The sequence below is a fragment of the Taudactylus pleione genome, unplaced genomic scaffold (assembly GCF_031769625.1).
Source record: "Taudactylus pleione unplaced genomic scaffold, aTauple2 ptg000005l, whole genome shotgun sequence".
Taxonomy (NCBI): domain Eukaryota; kingdom Metazoa; phylum Chordata; class Amphibia; order Anura; family Myobatrachidae; genus Taudactylus; species Taudactylus pleione.
In genome coordinates, this window is record NW_028284408.1 from 28,048,272 (window position 1) to 28,068,422 (window position 20,151).

Genomic DNA, 20,151 nt, shown 5'->3' on the forward strand with positions numbered 1-20,151 from the left:
GTCATGATGAAAGATATGGTCACATGGGTGCAGAAATGAAGCTGTCATAGAAGTGGTGATGAAAGCATTGTCCCTTTAAGAAGAAGAGCGGGTGTGTCAAGAGTAGCTATGGAAACTTAAAGCTGAGAAAAAAGGCTTCTCTGTTCCAAGCAGTTTAGAAGAAGCTGTAGAGCAGGCAGATGGACTGGGAGAAGGGAGATGAGGGGTCTGGATGCTGAAGTTCAGGTGGGACAAGGTAGCAGGAACTCTTTGAGAAGAAGAATTGTCTGATTACTGTCACAGGTGTCTCCTGCTATTATACATCTGCTTTTGGACCACTGGGGAATGATGGACATCAGGTGAGAAGATGTAAGCTGTGATGTGTATGTCACACCTATATGCGTCAAGCTGCTCAGTTTACTAATTCACATTTACTATTGACTTATACTGAAAAATTAGAAATATGTAAATTACCCTATTATGGTGAAAGCAAATGCAAGTGTGTTAAAATCTATTTCCTACAATACATATACTAAATGCACTGGCTCTGGCTGGGTCTAGGATGAGTGACCTATTATTCCCATAAACTGCTAGTTTCGTTCTAAGTGCTTCTTACACAATATATTTAGTTGTATTCACTGTGCAACTAGACTTTAATGCTCTATAATATATCATATACAAATGACAAAACGTATGTGCATGTACTTTGTAAAGAATCTAAATGTTAGTATTTATTTCAGATTAAATAGATATCCAAAGCTATAGGTCAGATTAAAGGTCCCCATACATCAGAGATTGATTGCAGCAATCGTGCAATTTGCAATCGATTGTGTATAAAAATCTATCCCTTTTTTATTCGATTGCAGAATTGCCACAATCGATTGAAAAAGGGAAAGATTTTTATACACAATCGATTGCAAATTGCACGATTGCTGCAATCAATCTCTGGTGTATGAGGACCTTTACTGATATATTGCATGGGCAGCGTCAGTGGGTCTGGTTACCCCGAGATACCTACAGATAGTTGTTCTCTCTGTGACTAGTGTTGCTGATGCCTAGCAATACGTAGACTGTGTGGATATGGCAGACAGATTAGTTACATGTGAGTATGAATGTAAAACTACAGGAAAGATTCCATGTGGTGAGCATCATACCATTACCCAGTGATAACTGCCTACTCGCTGCAGGTGATGCTTAAATTGCTATTCTAAACTGTTGTCCTTACAAGAGTAATAGTCTGTGAGCCCTATGCTAGAAAGATAAGCATTGCATTCGCTTTCTCATGGCTCGTGTTAGGCAGACTTGCATAGTGGTAACATAACTGAATGTCTCTGTTCCAGCCTGAGATTGTGCAGCAGGAACAGGGAGAAGTAGCATGATGCCAGCCATGAGGGGACTGCTTGCTCCTCAGAACACCTTCCTAGATACCATAGCGACCAGGTTTGATGGAACACGTAAGTAATAAACATATTGGTTTCTCTCTATACTATGTATTTCCTCAGCCACTGTATGTTCTATTAGTCTAAAGAGAACTATGTTGCGCTCCGGGGTAAATAGTATATAGAGCAGGGGTAATACATGCCTAAAGAGAATTTCTGTAAAAGTTACTGTATTTCTATAGGTTTTTCTGCTGTCTATCATATAACAAGGAGCACACATCTTTACACTTAGAAAAGTACTGCATTATCATTTGTGTGACTTTGGGCCATATTGGTCATGTACATGAGGGAGAACATCATAAGTTTACTTAAAGCGGCCCAAGGAGAAAGTGTCTCCCAACTATGCCCTGGGCCGGGTATTCTGTAAAAGGAAAATACTCTCCTGCGCTGATAGAAACACTTAATTCACTAGAGATAGTGTCTATAACTGTAATTCTATTTGGGGTACTACCCCTGGTTCCCAGGAATGTGTCTTCTATGAAACTGGAGACCCTGTGACCCACAATAGGAGAAATACCTTAGTCACTTATAGTGAGCTATACTGTATAGATCAGGAATGTCCAAACAGAGGATAAAAGTTGAAACCACAAATTATTTATATGTCATGGCGACAAGTGTATAAATATCGCAATATAAACATTTCTCACTATTTGAGACAACACACTGCATCTAAATAGTTAGAAAAGAAACATTAAACAATAAAATTAAAATAAGATCACAGTATCAGATAGTACAAAAAATCAATAAAAAATCAATGTAAAAGTCTCACCAACATCTGCTACGTGTTTCACAGCCCCAGCCCGCTTCCTCGGGCACTTTTATCCTCTGTTTGGCCATTATTGTTTTCTATATCTTACTTTGGGCCTGATACAGAGGGTGTACACAATGGTTGCGCAGTTGAGCAAATATTTGCTACAACACATGCTGAAAAAGTCCTTCAAATCACTAAGACGCATGTGTTCCACTTAGTGTATGTGGAAACCACGGTTGCATATGGAGGCACTGGCATTATATCTAGCGAGGCAAAACCATGGGCATCCTGGGTGCTGTCTGGAAGGTGGCCTGAAGTGTGCGCAAAAAAAGGTCTCATGGGCGTGTTATGGGGGTTAGTGAACACAGCTGCATTACCAAATGCAGACCCACATCCAAAGAGGCCATGCCAGAGTGCAGAAGGAGACACTGTGCCAGCAACAGGTTGGTGCAAGTGTCGATGGTGTGTTAATGGTGGAGGGAACCACCAGCGCATTGCACCATCCACTGGCATTGAAAGTAGATGACCCAGGGCTTGAACTGTCCGGTGCGCACTAGTGCTGAAATTAGCATTTGCATATTATCACCCCTGCAACTGCATGCTCCTCTGAACCAGACCCTTTATACAATTAAGTCATTTGTACTATTGAGTATCACAGTGTCTTAGACACCACTCTCATAGGTGACTCACATTCATAGGAAGCGTTGGCTGCGGCATTAGCAAAAAGTCGCAGTTGCGCTAAAGGAAGAAGACGCAGTCATGGCTGCATTAGCTTCTATATCTGAATCAGGCCCTAGGTCAGTGTTGGCTAACCTTGACACTCCAGCTGTTATGGAACTACATAACCCAGCATGCACTGCTACAATTTTGCTATTAGGGCATGCTAAAACTGTGGCAGGGCATGCTGGGATATATAGTTCCACAACAGCTGGAATGTCAAGGTTAGCCAACACTGCCCTAGGTCATGCACCCAAATTCATTAATACATAGAAAGGTGCTTTACTACTGTGACTGTGTCAATTACACCGCCCCCCCTTCCCACATACACACTCACGCACGCACACACACACCAAAAATGCCTATCTTACTTGCAACTGAAAGGGTGAAATTACATTTGCACATATGTTAAGTGTTCTAAGAGCATGTTGTGAGCGTGTAGGCGGATATAAAATCTATTTAGAGATGAGCCTATACAGACTTCCATCTGTACTCAGATAGAGAGGGCTGGTACAAGTGCATGCTGATAGTGGATGGATAGGGACAGTGCATCCGCATAGATGAATGCAACTCTGTATACAGGCAAAGTCTGAGCATGCGACATACTTGCCGACACTCTGGATGCCCCCTTCTGGAGCACAGCGGGGTAAAATGAGGGGGCATGGCACAGCATAGGTGGGTAGTGCGGGGGGTGTGCCAGCATGATCATGTTATTGTAGCCACACCCCCCACTATACAATTCCGTTACAAAGCTCAGGCGGGGGATGATGCCGCGATTCAGCGTCCATCACATCACCCGCACCCCCCAATCTGCTTGGTAAGTGAGCAGATGTGGGTGATGTGTGCGTCAGCAGGGTGGGGGGGCGCGATGTACGCTGGTAGCGGCTGCGGCTGCTGGCACCAGGAGACCTGCCCACTCAAATTGGGTGGCCAGGAGCGCCATCCAATTTTCAGGAGGCCCCTGGCATTCCGGGAGAGTAAACAAAAAATACGGTAGTTGCTCAAATCAGCTTCATGACATAGCACAGGTGCTTGTAAAGGGCGGGGTTTGCACTGAACACAGAAAAAAAGGATTTGCCCCCAGCACACTGTAGCAAAATCAAAAATACTTAAATCCTACATGATAATAGAGATTCAGAGGTATTAGTTACATACATTTGCAAATACCCAGCACAGCCGGAGAACGGAACCGTGTTTGGCACAATTCTGTTGGTCGCAGGGTACAGATGTAGTCGAATTTAAAGGGAAAAGGTGTTTATTTGCTCAAAGTCTTAAAAAAGACTCAACCTTCTGAATGAAGGGGTACATTCCGCATACAGGAAATCTTATCAAGTCAGCAGTTCTTCTCCACAAAGGATTTTCAGAGATGTACAACATACAGGGCTCACAGGGCCCCCTTTTATATCATTTTTACACACAATATGACAGGGGGCTTAATCCGCCCTGGGTTCGACTCAACCAATCATGCTGTCTCACATAATATAATTTAACAACATATTACATTTCAAAGGAAATAGTAAATGACATTCAATCTTCCCAATGGAAGTATCAATCAGTTGGCATTCCCAACCTTAAAACATTGTGACATCCAAAAGGTTCTGAAAAACAAACAAATTGTCTTTTCAAAGGAAGTTCTGTAACTGAAGGGTTTGGCTATATGACACCATTCACACCTTCAAACAGAAACATTCCAGCCAGAGTTCACTGACCACAACAGGTCTTCCTATTCATCAGACCTCCTGCTAGGAAATCACAATCAGCATCTAGTTTCTGCAGACACAGAGGCTGGTCATGTCATATACAAAAAGTGAATTTAAACCCATTTTATATTTAAAATCATACATTTTAAATACATATCCTGGCTCAGTGCTGCACATACCATTTTGAATACGCTTTTATGTTTAAACACTCGGCGCCTAGCACAGAGTACACATTTACAATGGGCACCTGGTGCCTTTTGTCCTTTTAAAAATGGCGCAACGGCATGAGGGTTAATCCCTACGGCGCCGTGGCAAACATTTTAATCACGTGTGGTCGGCCTCCGGCCACAAAGGGGAGATGTATGAAATCATCTAAAGAGTGGACAAGTGACCAGTCACCTTCTAGCTTACATTTATCAAATACATTCTGAAAAAAAGACAATAGGGCGCTAGTCAGAGTAGATGTAAATTAATATCTATAAATGTTGTAGCAGAAAGTGTCTTTATATGTCTAGAGTCCCGCAGCTTCCAATGAGGAGCTGGACCTCATACAAATAATACAGAACAAAAAACAACAATGGAAGCGTAGAGTCACTGGACATATAGCATATGATAAAATATAAATTAATTAATACATAAAGTATATACAAATAAATTTTTTTATAAAAAATAATTAATAACTAGACATAAAATCAGAGATAGGAAGAATAGTCAATAAAACATAAAAAAGGTAATCATATGAACATAATAAATATACTTAATAAATACATATAGTTACTATGACAATAATCAATAGAAATTTGCCGCCCACTCCTGGTAGTGAGGTAGATAGCCTAAGGCTATAAGATATCCTCCTAAATGGCAAGAAAGGGACCACATGTATCAGCCTTGAAGTAATTGTAGCTTCTTTTGAAACAATTGAGAAAATGATAAATTGTAACAGTTCTGGAATGTCTCTATTAGAGATCCTTAGTGAAACTTGAGGTAGATGTAACTTTTGTTATAGCAAATTTGAAAAAGAGCAAAAATATATTGATAGATCTAAATTGTCTCTAGGTAAAAAGTCCTTAATTGAGGTCCCTCTAAGTAGCAGCCAATGATTGAATATTGTAAATAATTCAAAGGAATCCTTATCGATATAGGCCCTGATTCAGAGCCGCTCGTATGCGGCCGCTCGTTCGTTCTGACCGATGTTCGCACATCTGCGCATGCGTACGGATTTTAATACGCATGCGCGAACTAGTCAGTGCGGCTGAAAATCGTTTGTTCGCTATATAGCGAATGCCTGCTATTTTGAGTGACAAGAGGAGGCGTATGTGGGTGGTAACAGGGGAAGGTGCTTGAAAACGGGGGTGTGGAATTCGAACGCAGGCGTGCTTAAAGGTCAAAACGGGTGTTTTAAGGGAGTGCATAATTAATACAGCAGCGTCATTGACCACGTCACTTGTTTTTTTTTTACTCAGAACTGCTCGCAAAATAGCGGTTGAAAAAACCAGCCACAAGAATAGCGAGCAGTTCATACGCTGTTCGATGTACTCGATTAATCTAATAAATAGCGGACATGACGTATGGTGCAAGCGGCAAGGGGGCGTATTTTTCAAAATTACAACCGCAAGTTTTGCTCGCTCGTTCAGACTTAGAGGCGTGAACAGACCGCAATTAGCGAACGGTTCATTTGAATAGCCACCCCTTGTTTTAGAACGAACGACCGCAAATAGCGAGCGGCTCTGAATGAGGGCCATAAACACCTTAAGTGCCACAATACACCACAAATGCCCACCTTGGTGGGAATCAGTCTCACAGTGGTCTATCAGTATAAAGATCCCAACAGGTGAAATAAAAGACTTGTAGATATGTACTCACACTTGGTAACAGTGAAACTGCTCAAAAATGGCTTTAAAGGGTCCTGATTTTACACAGTAAATGCTCATCAGGAGATAATGAATTCAGGTACCTGAGAGGAGACGGCATGTGTTTAACAGACCTCCGGGTCTGAAAGCATGAATCGTGGAGAGCCAGTGTGGGTATACGGCCACTGGGATTCAGCGCTGAGCAGACCAGATGCACCTGGATGTACGTGCTGCTAAGTGAGCAGGCTGGCCAAGCTCATTCTGTGGGAAGGAGCCACCGCAGTTGGAGCCAGCACCTGGTGTCTGTGCACCGCGTAAAAAAATCCACACAGCGGTGAGCGGCACTAGGTGGTGAGGTAATGGAGCCTCTGGAGTAGTGTGGCTGGAGCCTCCGAAATCACTGGGGGTGTGTCTCTGACGCGTTTCTCGGCACAAGCCGTTTTTTCAAAGCTGTGACCAGTCACCTTCTAGCTTACATTTATCAAATACATTCTATAAAATGATAGGAAAAAGCTGATTGGTTGTTATGGGCGTATTTTCCACTTTTTACTTCTCCACTTGTCCACTCTTAGAAGGCTTGGTACATCTCTAAGTGTCCCTCTATTGCTTCTCATTTGCTAATGAGGTATCTGTCTAAAATAGTAGTAACCATGCTTTTTTTCTGGTAGTATGAGAGACATTGATTTACTTGGGGTACCAGATATCGTGTAGCACACCCCCTCATTGTAACTATCCTCTGCTCCGGCTATGGCATCCGTGACTAGTGCTTAACACATACTACCTAATGTGTGTAGCATCTTATAATATATACAGTTGATGTCATTCTTGTCTTCTTTTGAAAAGTAGTTTTAGGGAAAATATAGAGCATTTTGCTCTGCCCAAAGGGCATATCTAGCTCCATATATGGGCATATCTGTGCTTACATGCTTATTGCAAGATATATCTATATAACATTAGTAGCAATATATTTTGGGACATTTTGCAAATATAGATAGTAATGCCGCACATCCGCTAGCAGACCAAAAAACGACTGCACGATTAGGACATTGTAATTGTGCAGTCGTTTCACAGTCTGTGCTGTGCCTACAGTCGTTCAGTGTAGGCAGCCTCCATCATCTGTGAACATGCTCAATCTGTCGTTATCGACAGATTGACTGGCATGTCCACCTGATGATTGATGTCGGAAATGACCAGTGGAAGCGCGCATCGCTGGTCATTTCCAACATAAGTGCACGATTTGTGCTCGATTACTGATCGATTGCATGATGTCGTAATCGTACAATCGCTCAGTAATATCGGCATGTGGATGTGCACCATAACATTGCTGCCTGTAACACTCAAGTTCTTATTTGCAACTATTCGCTATGATATTTATTTTCTTCTCACTCAGCACAAAGTACATGATAAATGTGATGCCTATACAATACATTTCAAATGCAATTTGACTTTGTGTGAATTCTAAGCATATATTTTTTGCCGGGTTGACTGAGAATATGTTGCTAAGAGGAATTGTGTTTGGGATCCTGACAGTATTTAAACAGGCTGCTTTTAGTGTATCACAAATCACTGTATTACACAGCTACAAAAAATATACTTACCTTTAGATCAGGGGTTCCCAACCACGGTCCTCAAGGCACACTAACGGTCCAGGTTTTAAGGATAGCCATACTTGAGCACAAGTGACTTAATTAGTACCTCAGTTATTTTGATATAACCATCTGTGTACAATCATGGATATCATTAAAACCAGGACTGTTAGTGTGCCTTGAGGACCGAGGTTGGGAATCATTGCTTTAGATCAAGCTTATTGAGGTAGCCATTATTTTAGATATATATTGTTCAACTACATTTGAACCTACAGTATATTTTGTTTAACTATTATTGGTTTACCACATATTTATTATTATTATTTATTTATTTTTATTCATTAACGGTCACTTTTATAGTGCAGCATATTATGTTTGCTTTACAATTGGAAACATATGATAAGAAAATACAGACTTACTTTAATGATCATCTCTTGTAAAAAAAAACGGATTTTAAAATGTTTTGTTGTATAGTCCTTTCTGGGTGTTTAAATAAAGATTACTAATAAATAATTCTTACTGTCAGCCACAACTCACACTAGCAATAGCAGCAGACTCTGAGATAAGAAGACAGTGGGCCTGATTCAGAGCCGGACGCTATTTGCGCGCGCTCGTTCAGAAAAAGGGGCCGGATATTTAAATAGAGCGCTCGCTCTTTGCGGTCTGTTGACGCCTCTATGTCTGAACGAGCGAACGAAACATGCGCTCGCTATTTTTTTAAAAACGCCCACTGGCCGCTCGCATCCTACGTCATCTCCGCTATTTATTAGATTAATCGAGTACATCGAAAGGCGTATGAACTGCTCACAGTGCTTGTGGTAGCATTTTCCTACCGCAATCATGCGAACAGTTCAGGCTAAGAAACAACCAAGTGACGTGGTCGATGACGCTGCTTTGTTAATTATGCACACCCTTAAAATGCCCGTTTTGACCATTTGGCACGCCTGCGTTCGGATCTCCACTCCCCATTTTCAAGCACCTTCCCCTGTTACCACCCACAAACGCCTCATCCTGTCACTCAAATTAGCAGGTAATCGCTATTTTGCGACCACACAATTTCCGACCGCAATGACTGGTTCGCGCATGCGTATTACAACCCATACGCATGCGCAGTTGTGCGAACATCACTCGGAGCGAGCGAGCGGCCGCTTACAAGCGGCTCTGAATCAGGCCCAGTGATAGCAGGGGTCAGGCAAGCTGCATTTTGTATAGCTGGGGGTCCAACAAGAAGTTGCTGAGAGTCAACAGCAGTCAAAGTAACTGCGGCCAATCGCTGTCCTTGACCAGAAACTCCTTGGTGGCGCCCCGGGTACAGTGAAGAATCCAAAGAATCCGGAGGTTTTGATTTACAATTCGGGGCAGCGGGAGATTAGAGCTTGAAATGGGAGGATAGGCAATTATTGTTTATGTACGTTATGGAGTAGTAGTAAGTTGAGTTAGTGTATCTTTAAATATACATCAGCACAGGAGTTCATGTGACCAGGATGTAAATATAAGGAGAACAGATTGTGGAGATATCTGTGGGTCTACCTGTAACACACTAGCATATCTATAATGGGTGAGGGTGTGGTACACACTGGCCCCTAGGTCCAGGGGGGCCCACACGGCATACACTGCACCTGTATAATTATATTTACCTCTCCGGAGACCTGTGTCAGTTGGTGTGCTGACAGAAATCACCAGGAAAAAGGCACAGCGGCCATTTTCCCGGAGATTTGCACATGAACATAATGCAGGTGCCATGTTCCCACAGCCTGGCGCAGTAGACTCTGGAACAAAGCCGGAGTCTACCACACTGCTGGAGAGGAGGTGGCCCGCACGGAGCCTGCACACAGGCCCCCTCCTTTCTTAAACCAACCCTGCTGTAACCTGCTGTAACCATTACTAATAAGAATTGAAATGCATACTCATAATGCCCAATGCTGCATTAATATAATAGAAGGTAACATCAGAACATAACAGAGTGGATATACATATGTGGACAACAGGAGTAGCACAAATCAAATAATATTGGGAGCAAAACCAGGTTGTGCTGAAATGGACATTACACTTTGTTGACAGTTTTTTCCTCCAGAGCCCTCCCCGGGAATGGCCACAGGGGGTCCGGATAGAGGAGCAAAGTGACAGCTAATGTGATCACTTCAGTCAGGGGTGTATCTAGGGATCCGAGTGCCCCTGGCAATTTAATGTACTGGCGCCCCCTCCCCCATAATTTCTGAATAATTACACTATACATTAAATAAGTACTTAAAATGTTTCCCCCGGCTACCTCCCTTCTGTCTCCCCAGCCAGCCCACATGTTTCATTAGCCAGCACCTCCATCTGTCTCCCCAGCCATCCCCTAATACAGTGCCCCAGTAGTAGTTCCCCCAATGCATTGCCCCCAGTAGTAGTCCCCCCTATACAGTGCCCCCAGTAGTAATCCCCCTATGCTGCATTTCCCCCAGTAATAGTCCCCACTATACAGTGCACCCAGTAGTAATCCCCCTATGCTGCATTTCCCCCAGTAGTAGTCATCCCTATACAGTGCCCCCAGTAGCAGCCACCCCCCCCATAAAGTGTCCCCAGTAGCTGCCACGCCCTATACAGTGCCGCCTAGTAGCCACACTCCCCCCCCTCCTGTGCCATTCTTGGACACACATAAAAAAAAACAACAACTTACCTGATACCATACCTGATACTGCCGATGATCGCCGCTGTCCACTCCTCCCGGCCCGCTCTGCACTATGGGAGAGACATCATGACGACTCTCCCATCACCCGCTGCGGTGGGAGCCGGAAGGTGGAGCTCATGAGTGAGCTCCAGCCGTCTCCCTCTGTGGACGCAGCAGCCAATGAGAGTCTGTCCGACTCTCATTGGCTGGCTGCTATAACAAACACACAGCAACCTCTGGCGGCTGTGTGCTTGTTACTGCGTAGGGCAGACCGCTCTCACTGCAGTCTGCCCTACACTTGTGGGGCCCGGGGGACTAGTGGCATCTAGTTCCGGTCATGGTAGTTCCGGTCTGATTCCACCCATTGGCAGCTGGTGGCACTGCCGGACGGCGCCCCCCTTTGGCCGGCGCCCCTGGCAAATGCCATCCTGGCCAATGGGTAGATACACCCCTGACTTCAGTCCTAACACATCTCAGGGATGGCCTCTTTTCGGAGCCCCTGTCCCTGCATGTGTGTATTAATGCATCCATGTGGATGTTGATTTCTTAATGCCACGAATAGCGGTGATAAGAAATGAAAGGCAAAATCCTGTTTTTACCCTGGTTGTGTCAGAGACTTGTGGACTGGCTAATAGGCTGATTTATCTAATTTCAGCTAAATCAAATTATGTTCAATTTTATTTCTGGAATCTCTGCAAATGTACCTCAGCTGGTTAACTAGAGCCCTTGTCTCAGCAAAAGCTGTACACAAAAATTAATAGATTGTAAGCTTGCGAGCAGGGCCTTCCTACCTATATATCTGTCTGTTATTACCCAGTTTTGTTCTATTAATGCTTACAATTGTAAAGCGCAACGGAATATGCTGCGCTATATAAGAAACTGTTAATAAAATAAATAAATATACAATTTCCCTTTTTATTTTTACTACTCTGGATATATGCATATGTAAAATAAATATATACATTTTATAGACTTGTAACAAGAAGCTGATGTAATGGAGTTACAATGTGCATGAGCCCTCTAAATTCCCTGAAACAAAAGATAAGACAACCATATGGCACATACAGCACCTCCTTAATTATACACTTCAGAATCCATTTTGTGCATAGCTTTCCGTGAGACAAGGGCTCTAGTTAACCAGCTGAGGTACATTTGCCGAGATTCCAGTGTAGTTTAATAGGGGGTCTGTAGCAGCTCATGCAGAGCAGAGAGACTTTATACACCCTGTGTGTTTTTCTGTCCTCCCTCTGTGTAACTAGAGGTGAAAGGAAGGGCTGAGAGCCAGCAGTAATGATACTCTGTGAGAACTCTCTCACTCCCCCAGGGGGACATCAATACATGTTATTTAGATGAAGGATTGCATTGTATAACAAGTCAACAACAAGAAAAACGATTTAGGAATACAAGCAAGAGGCAGGAGATGCTGGATTTAAACAACCACATTCATTTTTAAGCCATGGATTTAGCTTCCAGGAGAACAATACTGAAAGGCACATGCTGATATGAATGCAACTGGGATTATTTACTAAAAGAAAGCAAACATTTAAAGCCGTGTGCAGGCTAACATATATTTTATAGCAAAACGTGCACCTTTTGGGCCAAACAAATCCATGTGCTTCCCTGTAAAAGTTGTACATTTGCACGAGAGTAGGCTAGTACATAACTAAAGAGCAATTCCTTTTTTTTTTTTTTTTTTAAATATAGCTCTTATTGTGAGAAATTTACTAACAGTGCAAATAGTAAGAGGCTCAGAGGCTACAGAGGTTGACATAATTGAAGACTGACATGGAACTCAACATACACAAGTATTTCAAGATATTCATAATATGCCAGTCTCAAAAACACAGTATTATCAGTGGTGTCCCTATGGGTGGTGACACCCAGTGTGCCATCTGTAAGTTCTTGGCACCCCCCCCCCCCCTCCTTCCTCCCCTAGTGACGCCACTGAGTATTATTTCTATAAGTGTATGTCAGGTGTACAATGCATATACTATGCTCAATATACAGCCACAATGCTGTTGCATGATGTACATGGAGTGTGGCTAGCACAATGGAGGGCATAGCTACCCACCTGTTTTCAACCACCTAAAAAAAAAAAATTACAAACTATGGTTATTAATGTCACAGCCGGTGGCGGGGCCTGGAGGCCACTGGCAGACTACTGTAGCAGTAAAAACACTGTTTCCTGTCTACAACAGCATAAAAGTCACAGATGCTGTGGGCCTATAGTAATGGGGGGCCTGGAGTTGTAGTGCCATCCGCCCCTTTGTTAACCCAGCCCTGCATCAAGGATAGGGCTGGCAAAAGTGCATGCTGATGGTGTTGACAGCTATTAATCAAGCTTATGGATAGGGGCGGCGAGTGCAGCACATAGGTGATTATCTGCATTTAGTATTGTGCGCGCAATGTGAGTGTAATTACTGCCGGGTGGCGTGAATCTGCCCCACTGTGAAAAGGACACAGACAATAAAAAGGAAAACAGCATTGATCCCTATGTTTAGTGCATACAGGCAGCAACAGAAGACAGCACAGCATGCTGAGATTTGTCATTCCACCATATCTGGAGACTTTTAGGTTGCTTACTCCTGATATATGTTGTCAGCTATCTCTATAAACAATGCAGATGTCACTATAAATATGATTATTGCACAAAAAACACCTAGCAGGAGCATCACCAGATAATACATTGAACAGATTAAGAAAGATTTATGGGCTTAAGATGCATGAAAGGCTTAATATCGGAGGAAGAGGCGATAGGGTTAAAGCATACAAACCTGTAAATTGGCTTCACAGGGAAGATCAATACTGTTTCCTGAAGACCCCCTTTCTCCTATAAGGAAAATACATGTCTGGAATGATTTAGTGGTACATTCACCTAGTAGTTGATATAGAAGTATTGAGCACAAACAATATATGGGCATATTTATCAAGCTGATGGGTACTTGGTGCAACAGTATCCAAAGCAAGCTACTGAACAATAATTTGATATATGAAAGTAAGCACAGCAACAAATCAAAGGGAAAATGCCAGCATTGCACGTTACAGTGATTTCATTATGTCATCTTTTTTAGTAATTGATTTTATTTGTCAATTGGTTTTTCTTAGTTTATGAGCTGTGCCCATCCCATCAGTTAGCCATTTCACGGTGAACATGATAAACTGTTGTGGTTTACATATAGATAATTCTGAATGCACTTTTTGTTTTCCAAAAGTTTTGTTCATATTCTAGGGTACTCACAAGTATATATTGAAGTACATGTAGCAGACATTTACTTTCATTGTCTAACAATTGCAACAAATGACTAAATGTGATTCTGTACTTAACAAACTGATACTATTACATGTGTGTGGACAAATTGGCCACTCATCCAGTAGTTCAGCTGTCTTGCTGCTTTTGCTGTCATTGTTAATTGTGTGTGTACCATAACGTACACTTTATTATTAAATGACCCATGTAAGTATTCAGTTGACATCTTTGATCTTATTAGCCGACACCTGTTTATCTTTCTCTAAAGCAGGGGTGGGGAACCTTTTTTTCTGCCGAGGGCCATTTTGATATATATAACATTATTCGCGGGCCCAGTGCAGGCCACGACCCTCTGTTTGACATCACACGGGGGCCGGGCCACAATCGCCGGTGATTACAGCAATGCCTGGAGCATCCTAAGGATGCTCCGGGGAGCTGTAAGGGCAGCGGTGTGACCATCTGAAGCATCCTAAGGATGCTCCAGGCGACACTGCTGCATAGGTTCTGGCTGCAGGGTGCCATTCTAGGCCCCCTGCTAGCCAGATGAGGCAACCAGAAAAAAAGCTCCGAAGGCCAGACCAAATGATTCCCCATCCCTGCTCTAGAGTATATTGAATTCAAATAATATGAGTTCTAGGTTAGACCTTACATCTTAACTTCACTTTAATAAATATATTGATGTAAAAATAAATATGTAATCATGTAAAACTATATTCTAACATTATGTGTGTTCACTTTACCTGCCCAGTCCTCATCCCTCTCCCCTCATTTTTATCACTATCCCTCCCTTTTATCCCTATCTTTCTTACTTTCTTTTTAACACTCTGAGGGGCCTATTCAACAACACTAAAATAAAGTTTTTAAGGACATTTTCCTTAATTACCGTTTTTTGTAGTATTCATGAAGACACTTAACACAGGAGATATCACTGATATCTCCTGGCTAAGTCCCCCTGCGTTAATTTCCACACTCCCCATACATTAGTATGGGGAATATGGAAATTATGGTATTCATCAAATTCCGAAAATTATGTATTTTCGGAATTTGATGGTGTTACTATACACCACTCTCAGGTGGCGTATAGCAGGTTTCACTGGCTCCCTCCATCGCTCTGGTCTTTTCCTAGGTTCCGGCTGCTGCTCTGTGTTCTTACACCATTGCGGCTGTGAGAACAAACTAAAGTTTAAATAAAATAAATAAATCTTCAGCCCCCTTTGCCTGTCCGTGCTGTCTGCCGCCCGACCGGGCCCGGGCAGGAGGTCGGGATCCGCGGCTGCAGCCGGCCAGGTAAGTGAAGGGGGGGAGGACACAGAATTATTGCAGGTGTAATCTCTGCTGCGCATGCGTCATTTTTGTGAATGGAACGGCGCATGCGCAGCACTGATTACAGCTGCGATAAGGTAGGTGTAGGCAGAGAAAAAAATGACAGCTTTTTGGAATAGATACTTATGGAGAGGAGGAATGATGAATTCCTCCAGTAATTAGGTAGAACTCCATGCGAGTCCTAAACCTAATTACCTCCAGAGAATTTTTAGTTATAATGAATAGGCGCCTTACTCTCGATCCTATGTCTTTTGCTTTCCTTCTCTGCTTTCTTTTATTTTCCCTCTTACCTCTGTTTTATTTTACCTTCTGTCCCTCTATACAAACTCTTGTCCCTCTGCCCTTCCTCTTACTCCCCTTAATGTTTCATATTACTCATCCTCCTGTCCCTTCTGACCTTTTTCTTACTCCCTCATGCTGTCACACTTTCTGTTACTCTCCCTCCTATCTGTCTGCCATGTCTCTTACGGTTACCCTTTTGTTCCTCTGCCCTTTTGCTTACTCTCCTTGTCACACTATGCTTTGTTATACCCCCCCCTGTCCTTCTGCTATATCGCTTACCCTGCTTACCCCTCTTACCTTTTGCTGACTCTCCCTCCTGTAACTGTTGCCTTGTGCTTACTCTCCTTCTTCTCCCACTATGCTTTAATTACTACTGCCCTGTCCTTCTGCCCTTTCTCTTACTATACCTCCTGTCCCTCTTACCATTATCTCCTTAACCCCCCACATTCAATCTCTTTCCCTATCCTGTCAGTTCCAGTTCTGTAACATGTTCTGTAACATTGCTCACATCAGACCCTTCCATTGTCCTCTCACTGATCATTTCTCTCCTCAATGGACTCCCATGCTCCCATTTTGCTTCTGTCCAATCTGTACTCCGCTGCAGCTAGACTTATCTTCCTCTCTCGCCACTGCACATCTGCCTCTCCTCTCTCACCAGCCTTTCACTGGCTTCCCTTCCCCTACAGAATCCTCTTCAAACTCCTATCTGTCATGTACAAGGCCCTCTCCAATTCCACAGCCCTCTACATCTCCAACCTTATCTCCTTCACACTCCCTCCCGCCCTGTATGGTCGGCTATTGACCACCGCCTGTCCTCCCATCTGGTTACCACATCTTACTCCAGAATCCAAGATTTCTCCCATGCTGCCCCCCACCATTGAAACGATCTCCCTCGACCCCAGCCTGCATTGCTTCAAGCGGGCGCTGAAAATCCACCTGTTCCTAAAAGCATATCCATCCGCCATTTACCATGTCACCACATAGTCTAGCTCACCTTCTTACATTCTCCAGTTCTCTCACCCTTGCTCCTGCCCTTAGCTCTCCATACACTGGTTCACTAATTATGTATTCCGTTTGTCTCCACCTTCCCTTTAGACTGTAAGCTCCATGACCAGGGCCCTCCTGTTCTCACTACCTACTACTTATACACCAGTTACACGTTACACGTCTACTGTATTGTACTGTTTTACCATTTACTGTCTTATTGTTTTGCCCTCTGTACGATGCTGTGGATCATTTGTGGTACCCTGTAAAATAAGTTTATTAATAATAATAATAATAATAATATCTTATTCCTCCTCCTGTCCCTCTGCTCTTTCGCTTACTAACCCTCCTGTAAATCTTCACTTTCACTCCCTCCTGTCCCAGTTACCTTTCTTTAATTTTTCCTTAATGTCCCTCTTACCCTTGTCCTCACTCATCCCTCTCTCTTCTAACTCTCCCCTTTTTCTCTTTGCAGACAGCAACTTTGTCCTTGGCAATGCTCAGCTGCCACACTCTTACCCTGTGGTGTATTGCTCAGATGGGTTTTGTGAGCTCACCGGCTTTGCCCGTGCAGAGGTCATGCAGAGGTCGTGCTCTTGCACCTTTTTGTATGGTGCAGACACTGGGGAGCAGATCCAACAGTGTATTCAGAAAGCACTGAGTGATAAACAAGAGCTTAAGGCTGAGCTGCTACTTTATAGGAAAAATGGTGAGTAACTGTCCAATTCATCTCTGCAAAGTCATTGTTCAAAGATCCAAACTAGAAGCTTTATTTATTTATTATTTATAGATATATTTATTGCTCAGTATAATGTTCCATTAAACCTAGTCCTTCCTTTATAAAGTGGGTTGGAGCAATTGTTATGACAATGTAAATTGACTAAACACTAGTGGCTAGAAAATGGTGACATCATGGTGGCATGTGGCAAGTCTTAAGGCTCATACACACGGCACGATGTGCTGTATGAACGATATTGGTGAAAGATTTCCCAAGAACTTTCTGTAGTGCAGGACAAATGATATTGGGTGTACACACTGATAGATATCTTTCAGTGAAGTCATCCTGTCACATCTCTGAACAGGCAATTCTTGATGATATCGTCAGATTGGCCTGCATGTACGGACGACCAAAGACATTGATAGCGACCCGCGGGAGCATGCATCGTTGGTCGTTCTCTGCATACACTCTAAACGATATATAGCTATCGTCCATATCATTCATAAAATGCGTCTAGTGTGTATGTGACTTAAGAAAGTCTGAGTGACATGGGGTCCTATTCATCATCAGGGGCCAAGTGGCCCCTGATGATTAAGTATCCTACTAGCAGTGTTACTTACTACACTACCCCCATTGCACACTTCTGTGCATATGTGACCGGAGGTCACACATACACAAAGTCACTGGGTACCCAGAGCGGAGGAGGCGGAGGGATCCCCCTTCAAAACCCTGGACCTCCTTGTCATAGGAAGGAGGGGGGCTCGGAGAACCAGTGCCATCTGAAATTGTGTGTTTTTTCTTGCAAGCAAACTCCGCAAACTTTATGTTTTCAGGGATTGCTGAATATTAATTAGGCAGCTCTATCGGATCCCTAATAATGAATGGCCCATCACATTAAATATGCAGAACTAGCATTTCCACATGAGTAACTGGCCATTTAAGTGGTGAAGAATAGGCCCCATGGTGAGTATTAGTTATGGTATGGAGGAGCAGAGAACAGTAGTAGATCAATGTTGGAGTGCCATAGATGTCTGAGTAAATAGTTACAGTTAAAGGTAGGTGTAACAAAACCCTTACACAAGTTATCAGAACCAGTCTTGAAAAGTAATTCACTTACAGAACTCTATGTGTTTGCCAGTACAATGTTGTCCCTAGGATCTTAAAATTGTGTTAACCTATCAGATGCTGTTTCACAAGATAGGATGCTAGTAAACAGACTGACCTGTAGGTACAAATCCAAGGTACTAGTGAAGCATCAATGGAAATCATCAAACACTGTAAAGGTTGGCGTGCACGAAATAGACAAGTTACAGCAGAAGCAATCCACCAGTTTAGCTGCACGCAGGATGGGTAATACCTCAGAATGGTCAGTAGCACAATTCTGCATTATAGAGCAGGGAATCTGCGATGAGGGTCAAGCAACTGGTAGAAATTGATAGTTGCAGCTGCAATGGGAAAAAGCGGAGTGGCTCCAACAAAAGGTAATGTCAGATGATACAGTCTATATGATTCTCTAGTGCATCAATATTTACCAATAGCGAATCTGTTATGCACAGCTATAGCATAAGTGGAATAGTGGACAGTAGATGAGCGTGATTGGCATTCAGTGCAGAATTAAGTATACAAGCATATGGTTGGTCCAGGCATCATAACAAGCAGGGTTATGGTCACAAGAATAGGTCAATCCAGGTGGCAATACAGAATAACGTTAAGGTCACAGGCAACAGGAAAATGGACAGCTATAAGGAAAATGACTGCTCAGCAGTCTTGCAGGAAGAGCCTTGTTTACTTCATGTTACTACTGTAATCTAAAAGGGCACATCCAATCCCTGGTAAGACCTCCCCACCAGGTGCCTGAGCTCACACGATTATAGCAAACGTCTGAATTCTATTGATAAAGAAAGGCAACTGTTGCTGGTAATGAAAGAGAGCCCACTGCAGTGTAAGGGTAGCTCCACTGCTACCTATATTGACTTTGACATAGAAACTCAAAGACTACTATTCGCAGCCGGAAGATTCCACATGTAGAATCTATTAAAAAATATTCAGCTCTATACCTAACCAAGATACGCAGAATTTATGATTGGAGAGCACAGGCCTTTACTGCATTATTAAGGAACTTTTACATAGTTTCAACTTCCATGTAAGAAATCCAGTAACACAATTAACAGCTACTTGACATGTGAGTACAACAATCCCCTTTTTCAGTTATAGTGCCTTAGTGCTCTATTCATTATGTTAATTATCAGGGTCCGAATGGAGCAGTGAGCCGTGTGCATGCATGACCTAAAGGTCACGCATGCGCACAAGAGCCCCGACGTCCAGCGGAAGGAGCCGGACAGGAGTGGAGGCAGGAACGTATCTATAATGGGTGCAGGGTGTGCGGTGCACACTGACCCCCGGGTCCAGGGGGGCTCGCACCGCACACCCTGCACCCATATTATCTAAAACTTACCTCTCCGAGGTCCCACGTTGGGTCTCTCAGTGCTGCTCAAAACACTGTGAAATTTTCACCTGTTTTTGTAGAAATTAAGTGATAAGGACCCCTTAATGAGGTGATAACGCTGATCTTAATAGACCCTTTATTCTCCACAGCTCACATACAGCGGTCAGCCACCAGTTAACACAATGCATTTTTACGGCCGGAGAATGATGGGAAACAAAAAGACCTGTGTGTTTTTAAAACCACTCTGCCTTTATTTTGGACAGACAGATTATTTTATAGCACTCAAATTAACATAGAGACAAAGAAATCTAGTCTGCACATGCTCAATAATTTTGTCTAACTGATCTAATTATAATATCTATGAATATATTTCAAGCATTAGATACATCGTCAGTAGATGGCAGTATTGCCTAACCTTTCAATAAACGAATATTAGTATCTATAGATATAAATTTAAATGACATCTCCTTGACAGA

The 20,151-nt window shown here is 43.0% G+C and overlaps 1 protein-coding gene across 1 annotated transcript in view; it reads left to right on the plus strand.

Annotated features, from left to right (window-relative positions):
- The first annotated feature begins 240 nt into the window (after nt 1-240).
- The window catches only part of KCNH3 (potassium voltage-gated channel subfamily H member 3), an 81,580-nt gene continuing 61,669 nt past the window's right edge, over nt 241-20,151 (plus strand). Inside the window, exons 1-3 of the mRNA XM_088480094.1 lie at nt 241-338; nt 1,320-1,433; nt 16,987-17,220. Of these exons, the coding sequence (XP_088336220.1) occupies nt 1,355-1,433; nt 16,987-17,220 (313 nt within the window). The 5' untranslated portion in view covers nt 241-338; nt 1,320-1,354. The remainder of the gene's footprint in view (nt 339-1,319; nt 1,434-16,986; nt 17,221-20,151) is intronic.